The sequence below is a fragment of the Podarcis cretensis genome (genome assembly GCF_951804945.1).
Source record: "Podarcis cretensis genome assembly, chromosome: Z".
Lineage (NCBI taxonomy): Eukaryota > Metazoa > Chordata > Lepidosauria > Squamata > Lacertidae > Podarcis > Podarcis cretensis.
In genome coordinates this window covers 30033106-30047614 of record NC_137184.1, presented here as the reverse complement: position 1 = coordinate 30047614, position 14509 = coordinate 30033106, and the positions used below count along the sequence as shown (strand labels likewise).

General features: G+C 45.1%; 1 protein-coding gene across 3 annotated transcripts in view; it reads right to left on the bottom strand.

The window, feature by feature from the left end:
• LOC307207623 (connector enhancer of kinase suppressor of ras 2-like) overlaps positions 1–14509 on the bottom strand; it is a 331548-nt gene that overhangs the window by 12876 nt on the left and 304163 nt on the right. For 2 of the 3 annotated variants that reach the window (XM_079961622.1, XM_079961620.1), the window contains exons 20-23: positions 8138–8208; positions 6886–6989; positions 1611–2118; positions 814–1013 (exon numbers count right to left, since the gene is read on the bottom strand). In XM_079961622.1, the coding sequence (XP_079817748.1) occupies positions 814–1013; positions 1611–2118; positions 6886–6989; positions 8138–8208 (883 nt within the window). The remainder of the gene's footprint in view (positions 1–813; positions 1014–1610; positions 2119–6885; positions 6990–8137; positions 8209–14509) is intronic. The other variant, XM_079961621.1, reaches the window with a different exon arrangement.

Here is a 14509-nt window from a genome sequence, read left to right as displayed (position 1 = left end):
AGTTTTACAGCATTACACTGGTCTTTTATGTTGACGCAATAACATACAGTGGTGCCCCGCAAGACGAATGCCTCGCAAGACGGAAAACTCGCTAGACGAAAGAGTTTTCCGTTTTGGAGGTGCTTCGCAAAACGAATTTCCTATGGGCTTGCTTTGCAAGACGAAAATGTCTTGCGAGTTCCTGCGGGTTTTCTCCCCTCCCCCCCCTTTTTCTAAGCCGCTAAGCCGCTTATCCGCTAAGCTGCTAAAAGCCGCTAAACCGCTAATAGCGCTAATCCGCTAATCCGTCAATGGGCTTGCTTCGCAAGACGAAAAAACCGCTAGACGAAGAGACTCGTGGAACGGATTCTTTTCGTCTTGCGAGGCACCACTGTACAGAGGCCTGATTTGTACAACTTGGTAAGCTGGACTATGGCTTACTGGTAACTTGGAAATGTTCTGGCTCCCAGAGAGGGAGCTCACTGTCACCCTTTGCTCCTTCCCCCAGTCCTGTATTCTCAGTGTGGCAACTAAGCCAAAGTTTGACTTAATGTATTTTCTGAACCCTGGCTCTTGGTTAAGCTCTCTCCTCCTTAACCCTGAACTGTAGCAAAAAATAAGGTGCAGGAGAGATCTTAAACATGACTCCAGGTTCAGACAACACAGTAAGGCAAAGCTTGGGTTAGCTGCCATGCTGTGCAATTTCAGAATGACTGGGGAGGAGCAAAATGACTGTGTTCTCCTCCCTGGGAGCCTGTATGTTCACATTAAGCCATGGCTTAGCTTAACCTTATGTGCGTATGCAGCTGCAGCATATCAAGGACAAATGCTTACTTTTAAAGTACTCTTGAGAGCTCGGATGTGATGAAGCTTTTCGTTGATAGCAGGGTCGTTGCTTCTCTTTACGAAGGACCTCCGGTATTCCTGCTTGGTGGAAGGGCGTTGCTCTCCAAATGCTGACAGACTAGCTTGCTCCAGAGCTTTGTACAACTCATGAAGACCATCTGCACTCTGTGGTCGCTCTTCTGCATTTTCTGAAAGAAAATCCAGCTTCCTTTATTTGTGCGTGTAATAATAATATACGGTGACAGAAAACAATAATAATTTATGCCAAAACAGGACACTTATTGTTTTTCTGAAGCAGTTATTCAGCTTTAGGTCTGCCTGTAAACCACAGTAGTCTGCACCGGAGGCTGCAGGTGGAAGGCAGGTGGAACCCTGCCCCAGCAACCTTGGCCCACCCTCAGCTAGCTCTTGCCTGCCTTCCTAACAACCAGTCCAGGAGGTGGGGCTGGCAATCATCGCCTTAGTCTCAATGTTGCCCTTTGTAGAACTCAGTGGAATTGGGGGAGGGGGGTTTGGGAACAAAATTAGGCACCCATCTAACTGTACATTAACAGAAGCATCATGAAAGAGTCATGGCTTCCCCTACAGAATCCTGGGACCCCTATTCCCCTTACAGAGCTATACTTCAAAGAGTTCCCTGGGAAGAAGGCTTGACTGTTAAAGCACTCTAACCTCCTGCATACTATTGGGGCCCATCTACCTAAGCTCTGTCTGCTCTGGCAGGCAGTAGATCTCCACAATCTCACCTGGGTACCCTCAACCACCAATCCAGGAGCCCTTCTTACCTTCTTCACACAAGCTACTTTGCCTTCTAACAGGCAGCTTTTCTTCAGATCTCTCTTCTGTTATCCCACTGGGTTTTACGCGGCTTTTCGCTCGGACATCTCTGTTTCGTGGGAGGCTTTGACTACGTTGCTTCTGGGGTCTGGCATGAGAGCTGTGGCCTCTGTGGCACTCCACCAATGGGAAAGGGCCATCCTGTTCATGGTTGTGTCGTCTTTGGACTGGTAGCGTTGCTTGTCGCCGCCTCTCTGGTGACGACCCGGGTTGTCCGCTCGTGTACTCTGGGTCAGGAGGGACAGTCTGCAGAAAATGGAGCCCTGAACTGGTCAACGGGGTCTCAATGAGATCCTGCCAGGAACGCCTTTCTCTGTAGGGAGGTCTGCAACCTGATGAGTGTGTGCTCGCTGCTGCATCCTGCCGGGAATCTTCCGCAGAAGAATGAGAATAGGTTGATTCACTGGAGAAGTGTCGTCCTTGTTTAGGCTCCGGGAATGGGCTCGAAGAATTCATCTGGAAATAATTAGAAACAGTCTGTTATATGACACAGTGTTGGGAACATAAAGGAAAAATCCAGTGTGTACTGTACAATAAAACCTACACTTCTCTCTTTAGTCATTCTGTTACCAGTGTGATAGTTGATGCCCTCAAGAGTTGCTTCTGTCTTGACAAGAAATCTAAACCTGTGGCCCTCCAAATATTGTTGGACTCCAACTCCCATCAGCCCCAAACCAACATGGAAATGATCAGGGATGATGGATGAGTTGTAACCTGGAGGCCACAGGCTTCCTATCCCTGATCTAAAGCCTTCTCCTACCCACATGAGTTACTGTGGCAATGTGGTTGGCAATAACACAGGGAATATTTAGCCCTCTTCAAAGTCCACTGAATATGTCATCTTAGCATCCCACATGGGTGGAAATCTTGTGACATCCTACTGCTTACTCAGGAGCAACCACAGAAGCATCAACGGTGGTGGCAACTGCACATTTTAAAGTAACATCTAACATTAATGCTAACCAGCAGATCTGATGTGCAGATTTGAAAATCACAATCACTTCCCTTTGTAGTTGGAAAACATCCTCAACCACTCCCTATTCTTGTTTCGACACAGGTTTTTAAGAAGTTTTTCTTGAGATCTGCTTAATGTAGTTGCAATTCAATGTTGCTTTGCAGGGGAGATTTTAAAGCCTCCTCAGAAGAAGTCAAAACTGGATTTCCAGTTCTTTTCTTAAAAAAAAAAGAACAAATGTTCCAACAAAATAGGGGGCAAGCAACATGTGAACCCTGTAGTGCAGAATTTTTTTTTTTAAGGGACTGCTGAACATTATCCAAATTCTTTCAGCTAAGTTCTGAAAAGGAAAAGAGAGAGAAAATGGAAAAAAAAAATATTGGGGGAAAACAGTAAGGGAGGGGCTTAACCTGCATCCCAGTTGATGGAACAGCATCACATGGGTGAAAAGTCAGTCTGAGCTTCACCCATGTGATGCTGTTGCCTCAGTCATTCTCCCTTTGGTTCAGGCTGTGTGAGGATCACATCATTCACGCTGAAGTAAAATCTGAAAGAAAAATACAGAAAGAGTCCTATCTGAACTTAAAAAACACAGGTAAAAGGAAAGGAAACTAAAAAGCAGCTTGTACGCATTCGGTAGACTATCCATCAACATACTTATTAACCACATGATCGCCATGGCTTCAAACAGTTTATTTTGCAGATTCGTACCCTGCCCACCTCTCCCTCCAAAAATGTCAAGATACATTTGGCAAATGAAAGAGATTATCATTACCATCACTTTCTAGACATATACAGCCCCCCCTTATGTTCTGGGCCCCCATGTGCATAAGTGAGATTGTGTAAATTATGGAGCACCCTCTAAAAAGCTTCTAAATGCCTATTCCCCATTCTCCAGCTCTCTCTCCTGCTCTCTCACTGCAATACAGACCAAAACATCTGGAGTTGAAGCTCTGGGGTTAGATGGAGGCTGGGAGCAAAAGCAGCTGTGGCTGCTGTGCAACCCTGTGCGTCAGGCTTGGGTGCCAGATGTGGCCTTCCAAGTATCTGTTTGGCCCTCAGGATCCTCCATGCCATACTCCCTATCCCCAAGCCACACCCCACAGCGGCCCAGCTTCATATTCCCTTTGAGTATTTTTCCTTGGCTGGAAAGTGCCCTCGAGCTCTGATAATGCCTGTTGCTTGGCTGGCTGGCGGAAAGAGAGAGGTGAGTGTGGTTGTAAAGCAGCCTATCGTGGGGAGGTAAACATTACATTTGCTGCTCTGCCCACTTATGCTTCTGCTGTCACCCAACCACTGGCATGTGGCCCCTGGAAAGTTGCCCAGAAGAGAATGTGGCCCTCTGCTAAGCTGTCAGTGAACTGTTTCCTCTCCAGGCATGAAAAGAGAAATTCAGAGTCATGTTAGTTGCTACCTGTTCATTATTTCTTTTATGAACTGTTCTTACACCAGGGGCTTTTCGCATAATTAGGAAACTTAGCATTGGCAGAATTTGCTTTTGTGTGTGTGTGTGTGTGTGTGTGTGTGTGTGTGAACTGCAACTTCCAAACCAACTTCAATCAGTTCCTAATGTCATTTTTTTTAGCTTATTCAAAGATCAAAGAAAACTTTCTTTTTTAAAAAAGCTCCAGATGGTTGGAATACTGATTAACTGCATAACATTATGCATGCTTACTCTGAAGTAATTCTCACCGAGTTAAATGGGACTTACTCCTAGTTATTCATGCATAGGATTGCAGTAACTCCCATTTCCCCCCACCATTAGCCATGCTAACTGTGGCTTGATGGGAGTTGGTCTCCCATATCTCACTGGAGGGCCACCAGTTCTCCAACCCTGAATTTCTTTTACCTGTCCTATGGGAGGAGGATAAAATGTATTATCTGGTTGCTGCAGCTCAGACAGCATGGCTCTTACAAGCCATTGTTGTGTTCCTATACCAATAGTTTAGGAACTTTCACCACCGTAACTAACGGTAAGTTTTACCGCCTGTGTTTTCTGACCCATGTATGGAAAAAGCACATGAACCTGACCATTGAAGAGTTTGTAAGTAAACCAATTTTTAACATATCAAATGTGTAGTCTTTTTCTATGCTAATTATGGACTTTGGGTTGTGTGGGCAGAAACCAGTCCAACTGATGGAAGACAGCCAAAGCTGTTTGAAATTATCTCAAAGTGAGAAATTTCAAGTGAGAACCAAACACATTGGGCTGAAATACCAATAGATGTGTGAGGTGATGCACGATGGACTTGTTAAATTGGCCAACTGTCAAACCAAAGAAATGACAGTCGACATACTAACCAAGCCACTTCTGACAGCACTGATACATTTGAGTCAAGATGCGTCTTTGGATAGTTCATTAATTGTGCATGCAATTGTTATATATGTCTGAGAAGGGGTCTGTGGGATAATCAACCTCACATAACCAACATGTTTACGTCTAATGCATGAATACCATAGTATAAGCTGTCATGCTAGGCTGAGCTAGGTTACTCCCTCTCTCACCTTGGAAGGAAGGTAATGTAATCAAGTCTATTATTGTAGCTCAGTCTACCAAAGAAAATCAGTGTGAGAAGAGGTTTTGAGCTGGTTGCTGCAGCTCAGACCACATGGCTCTTACAAGCCATTGCTGTGTTCCTATACCAATCATTTAGGAACTTTCACCACTGTAACCAAGTCAAGATTTACTGCCTGTATTTTCTGACCAAAGTATGGAAAAAACACAAATGTGGGCTCTTTTTATGCTAGGGGAAGAGGGGAACTTTGGAAGGAACTCACAAGGGCATATTTCCATACTGTACTTTGCTATATACCTCATGATTTAAAATCTCTACTGGGGTTCTCACACCAAAGAGTACCTGATCAAAACCTGGATCTTGACATCCAGGGAATTCTCTTTTTACACCTATCTTTTCCTTGCCAACCAACACTCCTATTTTCTCCATGGAATACCCCACATGATGCCACTGCCTTGCTGAAGCTAAGCAAATCTGGGTATGGATGGGAGGCGCCCCTGCCCTGGGAACCACATGCCTTCTGCCTTGAGATCAACAATGGAAGAAAAGCAAGAGAAGACAAAAGTATATAAATGATTGTAATGATGTGACTAGATAATACTGTGGGGTCATGCTCATCCCTTCAGCATTCTATTGCTTTGTCCAACTGATGTGATCAAAGGACCAGACCAGTAGGGTAACCATGTGTGGGGTTGAACGACCTTCCTGGCAACAGCATCAGTACTGTTTACCTGGATGGGGCAGGGCGGTATCCAGGTTGGGGCTGTGCAGGTTCAATGGCAGCATTGGAGCAATGAAAGCAGCCTTGACAGTGCATGCACTCGCACAGCTCCAACTTTGCATCCACCTACCCCTGCTCCGGAGGGGACGCGGGTGGCACTGTGGGTAAAACCTCAGCGCCTAGGACTTGCCGATCGCATGGTCGGTGGTTCGAATCCCCGCGGCAGGGTGCGCTCCCGTCGTTTGGTCCCAGCGCCTGCCAACCTAGCAGTTCGAAAGCACCTCCGGGTGCAAGTAGATAAATAGGGACCGCTTACCAGCGGGAAGGTAAACGGCGTTTCCGTGTGCGGCTCTGGCTCTGGCCAGAGCAGCGATGTCACGCTGGCCACGTGACCCAGAAGTGTCTGCGGACAGCGCTGGCTCCCGGCCTATAGAGTGAGATGAGCGCACAACCCTAGAGTCTGGCAAGACTGGCCCGTACGGGCAGGGGTACCCTTACCTTTACTTTTACCCCTGCTCCATCCCCATCTGTTAAACAACGCAGATGTCAGGAGGGCAGTTCTGCAGATCCACCCTACTCCATTTTCCATTACTGGCCCAGACGGCTCACCATTCACCAGGTTAAAAGGTAGGGCTCCTAAGTCCATTAAGCATGACTGAGCATATGGGAATTTCTGCATAAAAGTCAACAAAGCCAGAGCTTTGTTTTTTCTTTATCAATATATTATTATTTAGCACTACTCTTGGTCTATTAGGTATAGTCATGTTCTCTTTACTTACAGTAGAAATACTTATCTGCTCTGCTTTACTTACAGTAGGTGAATCCCAACAAAGTTCTTTGAGGCTGGGTCCCACTGGGGCAATTTAGTCATGGCACCACCAGTTTCGGTTATTTCAATGGAAACTATGTGCAACTAACTTAGTCCACATCCAACACAATGTCAGTAGACACTCTTCCAAAAGCCAGAAGGATTAAAAAAAAATACAGCCCAAGGCTCAAAAGTAGCCTAGTGCATGCCTCATGTAACTTACCGAGGGTGTTCGGTGGTAGGTGTCGCAAAGTGTTATGGGTGCCTCTTGCTTCAGAGTTAATGAGCCATCAATATCTTCCTGGTCACTTTCACTCCAGTAATCTGCTAAAAAGTGTTTGCATTTGCCATTGAAATGAGTCCTACATTAGGGAACATTTTTCAAAACACCACAGTAAGCTGTAGCTTACTGTGTAGCTATGCAACTTGGTAATTGTCCCCAAATGTGCAAGTTAAAAAAAACCACAAGAGCAGCTTGTTGGATCAGGCCGATTGCTTATCTAGCCCAGCATCCTGCTCTCACAGTGGCCAAGCAGGATCCAAGCACCAGAGCACTCTCCCTTCCTGTGGTTTCCAGCAACTGGCACACAAGTAGCATTGCTGCCTCCAGCTGTGGAGGCAGAGCAGAGCCATCATGGCTAGCAGCCATTGATAGCCCTATCTTCGATGAATTTGCCCAGTCCTCTCTGAAAACCCTCCAAGTTGGTAGCCATAACTGCCTCCTGTATGTGTTGCGTGAGGAAGTACTTTATTTTATCTCTTATGAATATTCCAACATTCAGCTTCATTGCATATCCATGAGTTCTAGTGTTATGAGACAGAGAAACCTCTCTCTTTCCACCTCCAGGCCATGCATTTGTGTATGTGCAGGCTCTTCTTTTGTGCTGATATTCTGATAGGAGGTTACCAGAAGGGACATAGACATAGGGGATACAGCCAGCAGGGCAGCATGGTTCCCCTATCTATGTGTTTATGGTTTACTTGAGGATGCACAAATCTGTCTATTGCAATTGTATTTGTAATTCACATCACTTCTACCTGTTTTTACCAAGAATACTAACCATTCTGTTCCCACATTTAGGTGCACTACTAAGCTAGTGATATCTATTAACTCTGAGAGATCTACTCTGAGTAGGACTAGCATTGGGTATAACCCACTATCTCCAAAAAAACTGGCTTAAATGCCTATTTTCAATACATGTTGTGAACTTCCTTACAACGTTTGGAGAGCTTCCTTACAATGTTTGGAGAGGTGGGAAATTCAATGGATACGTAAACTCTGATCTGCATATATATATATATATATATATATATATATATATGGTGTTTTATATAGGCATTCACAAAGAATGAATTCCTAAAGCATCCCTAAGCTCACTTGTAAGCAAGCATGTTAAGGGTCATGGATTCTCTACCCCACTCTGTACATGTCTCCGTTCATCCAGATGGATGTCAAAGAATAACGATGACCTTACCTTCATCGGGTCGGATATCCTTGTCATCAGGTGTATAACCAATGGCTGCAAGACCCAAACGGTTCATCCATCTGATGATAGAAAAAAGAGACAAGGCATTTGAAACACACAAATACACACCTTGCCACAACTGTTCGTTTAAAGCATTTAAAACCTGTTCTGAAAGAGAAACAGTTCCCAGGAAGGCTGGCAGATCGATACAAAACAAGACAATTGGCTTTAAGCAGTGGCCTACAGTCCTTTATCACATAAAACAAAATAAAAAAAATTAACAGAAGAGTAAAGAAAGCAGAAGATGAGAAAATGATACATTTCAGAGTGCTAAAGACTACTCTGTCACCACCACTGTTTTTCCGTAGTTGGTTTAAGTACCATTTTCCATTTGAAGATTAACACAGTGGTACCTTGGGTTGTCAAACAAATCGGCTCCCAAACGCCGCAACCCCAGAAGTAAGTGTTCTGTTTTGTGAATGTTTTTTGGAAGCTGAACTTCCGATGCGGCTTCCGACTGAGTGCAGGAAGCTTCTGCAGCCAATCAGAAGCTGTGCCTTGGTTTTCGAATGGTTCCAGGAGTTGAACAGACTCCCGGAATGGATTAAGTTCGACAACCAAGGTACCACTGTACTGGACTGGATGTAGAACAGTATAGCTGACTTTATGAGGCAGGCATCATTTCCAGCTTTTAATTGCAACTGCGACATTATACAGATTCACAGTTGTTCTATTGTTTGGTTTTAAACTTTGGTTCGTTTGCTTTTTAAATTTTTGCTCACTGAAAGCAAGGCCATTGGTCAGACTTAAAATAAAGGGGGGGGGGGGTCCTATGATGTGGGGCAGGCCTGAGTTATGAAATACCATTCCCCACCCCAAGAACTTGGAGGATTGCAAAGAAAATAAAACCAACCAACCAACTAACCAACAAAGATTCCCTTAAGCCATTGATTATTTAAAGGGTAGAGTGAGGCTTGCATGCCAGAAGCGTAACAGAAGAGGATTTTGATCCTCCTGTGGTTTGCACTTGTCTTTTAAGCTCAAAGAAATGCTCATTGACAGTGACGGCGTAGAGTGTTACTCTTCATTATTTTTTCATATATCGAAACAAGCGATCAACCCCCTCCCCCAACAACCTTATAAACTTGAAGTTCTTTAGTGCCTGAATCTCAATCAGATACTACAGTTTCAATACTCACCCACTTTCTTCCTTCTCTATATTCCAGGGACGCTACCAGTTTTACCTAGAGATACTGGGAATTGAACCTGGCACTGTCTAAGTTACAACCTTTCCCCAATGCTCAACTAGATGCTGAGTTAGTGGCCTGACTCATCTGTGCTTCTTCCTAGGTTCCTTTCCTTTAAAATAAAAGCCTGAAGAAACAAGGCAACTGTACTGTGTCACATTTATCCCTTGGGGGCAAATTGAAACAAAAGAGAATTGTAATAAGCTGCAAATGAAATTCTGTCTCTCTTTCTGGAATGGGGCAGGAATAGTTTCAGATGCCTGGAGCTGTGATGCTGGTGAGATGAGAATTAGTGACATTTAGAATTAGACTTACAGCCCTCCCGAGGACAAACTTCCTTGGACCAATTATACAAACCTCCTTTTATTCCTTTGAGGCCTGAACAGATTTTCTGTACAGTATAAGCTATTAAATCCCCATGTAAAGATGGGAATTTTGCTAAAATAGCCTTGCATCCTTCGTTTGCTAATTCATAATTTGCCCTGGCTGGTACCCCAATGATATAATTATTCATCTTCTCTCCCACCCTCTATATTCCATGCAATGGTCCCTGTCATTAATAGCAGCAAGGATGTCTCTTAATAACACAATGAACATCACCCTGAATTGAAGTTGTTCAAACCCATTTCATTTAAACATTCATCACTTGCATAACCCCTGTTTTAAAACAGCTGCACAGTTTGTTTCCAGGCCCAATTCAAAGTGTTCACAGGGGCAAAAGTAGGCTTTATTTCACCTGGTTCAAAGACCCAGTTTGACACCCCCTTCACATCTGCATACATACACACACAGGTTGGAAGCTTGAATGTTGCCCCCTCTTGAGGCTTCACCCAGCGCAAAACCCCCCCAGCTAGCCCCTTCGTAGCTATGACACTGTTTAAAGTCTTAAAGTAACTTAGGCCCGAAATATCTGAAAGATCACCTCATTCTCTACAGACCCTCTTGGGTGTTAAAACTGGCAGATGGGGCCCTCTTGGTAGTTCTGCCACCCTAAATAAATATGTTGGGGAGGGTGGCAGCCTGAGAGAGCGACAGCCCTTAAGCTGTGGAATAGCCTTCCCAGACGTATATCCATTGTATAGTTTCCATCAAATGTTAATGACACGCCTTTTCACCCTAATCTTTGAAATCTGTTGTGCATATTTCTGGACTCATTCCAAAAGGAATTGGAATTTTCACGAATCTTCCGACATTCAGCTTCACTTGAGTTCTGGTGTACACACACGGATGCCATATGAAGGGCTTTTAACAGCCACTCTTACCAGGAGCACCAGCCCAACATCTCTAAATGAATACATATTTTCTGAGCCTTTTCCAGTTGTTGTTCCTGATGCATTTTCCATTATATGCAGGAGGGCATTTCTTATTAAAACCTCATTTGATTCACTTTGCATCCCCTATATTGTTATGCTGGGGCAGGGGGCGGGCGGGAATGATTTAACAGCAAGGGACTCATAGCGCTGAAGGACAATTTGATGTCAAAACATTATTTATAAATCACATTATGGAAGGCCAATATGGTTTGCAAACTGTGCGTGACTTGCCATTTATAATGTTAGGCAGCTCTGTATCTAGAAAGCACCTCAAAACAGAGGCGCTCACGTGGCTGTAATTGCTTTGCAAAAGAATAGAACTGCAGTAGACTGAAGGCTTGGAATAAAATTACAGTGGTGCCCCACAAGACGAATGCCTCGCAAGACGGAAAACCCGCTAGACAAAAGGGTTTTCCGTTTTGGAGGTGCTTCGCAAAACGAATTTCCTATGGGCTTGCTTCGCAAGACGAAAATGTCTTGCGAGTTCCTGCGGGTTTTTTCCCCTTCCCCCCTTTTTCTAAGCCGCTAAGACGCTTATCTGCTTATCCGCTAAGCCGCTAAAAGCCGCTAATAGCGCTAATCTGCTAAGCCGTCAATGGGCTTGCTTCGCAAGACGAAAAAACCGCTAGACGAAGAGACTCGCGGAACGGATTAATTTCGTCTTGCGAGGCACCACAGTACAAGAAAACTCTTCTCCCCACACCACCCTGCAAATAGTATAGTAGGAAAGCTTATTAAGACTGCTTGGGTGGTTTTAAAAAAGAACATGTAACAATATTGTCTGTTCTGAACACTTCCTAAAACAGAAGCTGAACATGAAAAATGAACGGCTGATCACAAACAAGCTTGCCAAACACCCAAATCAGCCCTAGGCATGCACCCATCAAAAGATCACTGAGGAGACTCTTACATGTCAGGAATGTGATCTAGGATCAGGGTACCATGGCTTGGAGGCCAGCTCTGTACCTCCTCAATATTCCTTATTTGTAAAGCGTAAGAAAGGAACCTCCAGTCTTTGGGCCAAATTTGGCCAAGCACAGGTCTTGATTTGGCCTGCAAGACCACTTCACACCCACCTGCCCCACACCTGATGTCCTATGTGAGGTAATGTGTGGGGCAACTATAAATGCAGGTGGATGGGCTGCACAAATGAGCTCCCACATGCAGCTGATCCCTGCAGAAAGCAGGGGCGAAGTCTCCGCCAACAGCTGATTCAGGGAGAGCTATCGTCCCGATCCAGGCCATAATGTCTCAAGGAGCTTGGCAGATACTCATTTCTTAAGTTTTCCGTCAAGAAGAAAATGTATACACAGGGAGATTAAGCTGCCACTGCAAGCAGGAATAACAAGCGTGCTCCTTCCAAACATATAAAGTCTTTGCAGTCTGCCTTCCCCACTGCTGCATCTGTCACTGTTGTGGCATTTAAAAAAAAAGTAAATGAAGATCACCGACAGGAGAGATGCTCTATGTGTTTTCTCTGATTTGATAATTTGACATGATTTTGCTGATCTCATTTCATGCGGTGCCTGCTTAGGTTTGTCAAGCCAACAACAGAGGAATAAGCCCAGGACAGCTTAGCAGCTGAGAAGTGAACCATAACAATTCATGCTTTTGTGTGCATGCCTTCCACCTGCTTAATGGACTTTGACGAAAAACACACACCTCTTTTCATCCTATTAACTTTCTTTTCTATCCAAAGCCACTATAACCCCTTGCCTTAGTGCCAACACTAAGCTTTTCACACTTTCTATGGAAAATCCTCATTTAGAGCAAAAGTAGACGCAGGTGGCGCTGTGGGTTAAAGCCTCAGCGCCTAGGACTTGCCGATCGAAAGGTCGGCGGTTCGAATCCCTGCGGCGGGGTGCGCTCCCGCTGCTCGGTCCCAGCGCCTGCCAACCTAGCAGTTCGAAAGCACCTCCGGGTGCAAGTAGATAAATAGGGACCGCTTACCAGCACGGCGTTTCCGTGTGCGGCTCTGGCTCTGGCCAGAGCAGCGATGTCACGCTGGCCACGTGACCCGGAAGTGTCTCCGGACAGCGCTGGCCCCTGGCCTCTTAAGTGAGATGGGCGCACAACCCCAGAGTCTGTCAAGACTGGCCCGTACGGGCAGGGGTACCTTTACCTTTTACCTAGACTACTGTAATGCAGTATATGTGGAGCTACCCTTGTGTCTGGTGTGGAAGCTGCAGCTGGTGCAAAACTCTGTTGCTACGGTGCTTCATAGGAAGACACTCTGCTTTACACATATTATGCTGGTGTTGAAAAATATGCACGGGCTGTCTATTAGCTACTGAGCCAAGCACAAGCTTTTCTTTCTGACATTTAAGGCCCTGAACAACTTAGGAGCATGATACCTAGCAGACCACATTTGCAGTACAGTGGTACCTCTAGTTACGAACTTAATTCGTTCCGGAGGTCCGTTCTTAACCTGAAACTGTTCTTAACTAGAGGCGTGCTTTCGCTAATGGGGCCTCTTGCTGCCGCTGCACCACTGGCACACAATTTCCGTTCTCATCCTGGGGCAAAGTTCTCAACTTGAGGTAACTCTTCCAGGTTAGCGGAGTTTGTAACCTGAAGCATTTGTAACCTGAGGCGTTTGTAATTCGAGGTACCACTATATAGACCAAGATGATATTTAAGATCTTCAAAGGAAAACATGCTGGCTGTTCCATGATGCTGACTTGGTGACAATGCAGAAGAAGCAGGCGTTCTCAGTGACAGCCCTGAAGCTTTCACGGACCCTGACTGTTAGGTTTTATTATTGTTTTGCACACTGTCCAGTTTTATTTCTTATATAAAGTTACATTTTGCTTCCATCTTGTTCTGAGGAAATTGCTGATAAGGCCTTATACAAACAGGAAGCCAGGTGTGCACTCACAAACACTCACAATACCCATGCAACATCCCTCACATGTTCAAAATGCAACTTTAGCACCTAGCAAGGCCACAGGTCCCTGATGCTAAAGGTACAGGCCAAATGGGGCAACCCTGTTGAAAGGAATATTCTGGCACACGAAGCACAGTATGACTAGCTTTTGTGTGTGCTGATTGGGTATCCCATCAGAATAATTTAAAGTCAACATGAAGCCACAGTCAGTTATAGCTCTGATGAACATGTAGGATATACCTGTTCCCCAATAGCTGTTTCTCCCATTCACTGTTTACATTTTTACAGGCAAGGTTAAAAAATCTGGATCAGCACCTGGTTCGAGGATGTCCTGGGCAAAGTGCCCACAGCTGTTTTCTGATAGGAACCTAAGAAAAGCCTTGCTAGGTCAGGTCAAAGGCCCATCTAATCCAGAATCCTGTTCTCAAGGTAGCCAAAGATGCCTATGGTGTGCAAGCATATTGCCTCCGAAAGTGCAGGCAGAACCATAGGCATTGTTGCTAGTAGCCATGGATAGTGAAATTCACGGGGAATCAGGCTAATCCTCTTTCAAAGCCATTCAGGTTGGTGGCCATCACTACATGTTGTGGAAATGTATCCCAATGTGGGCTGTTGTGAAGTACTTTATTTTTGTCTGCCCTGAAGCTCCCAAACATTCAGTTCCACTGGATAGCACCAGTTCTGAATATTACGAGAGGGAAGAAAAAAAACCTTCTCCCTACCCGCTTTCATTACACCTTATTCATAATCTCTATCATGTCATCCCTTAGCCACACACTGCTGGTGCCCCTGCTCAAACAAGTGTGCCAGGTGGAGGTGCACAGCAGCAAACTGTGTCAGGGACAGGTGGTGGTAAGCAGCAGCAGAGGGGTGGGTGAGAACAGACGGAACTGATAGATGGCAGTCGCTCCAGCCTCCTCCTACTCTGCCAACC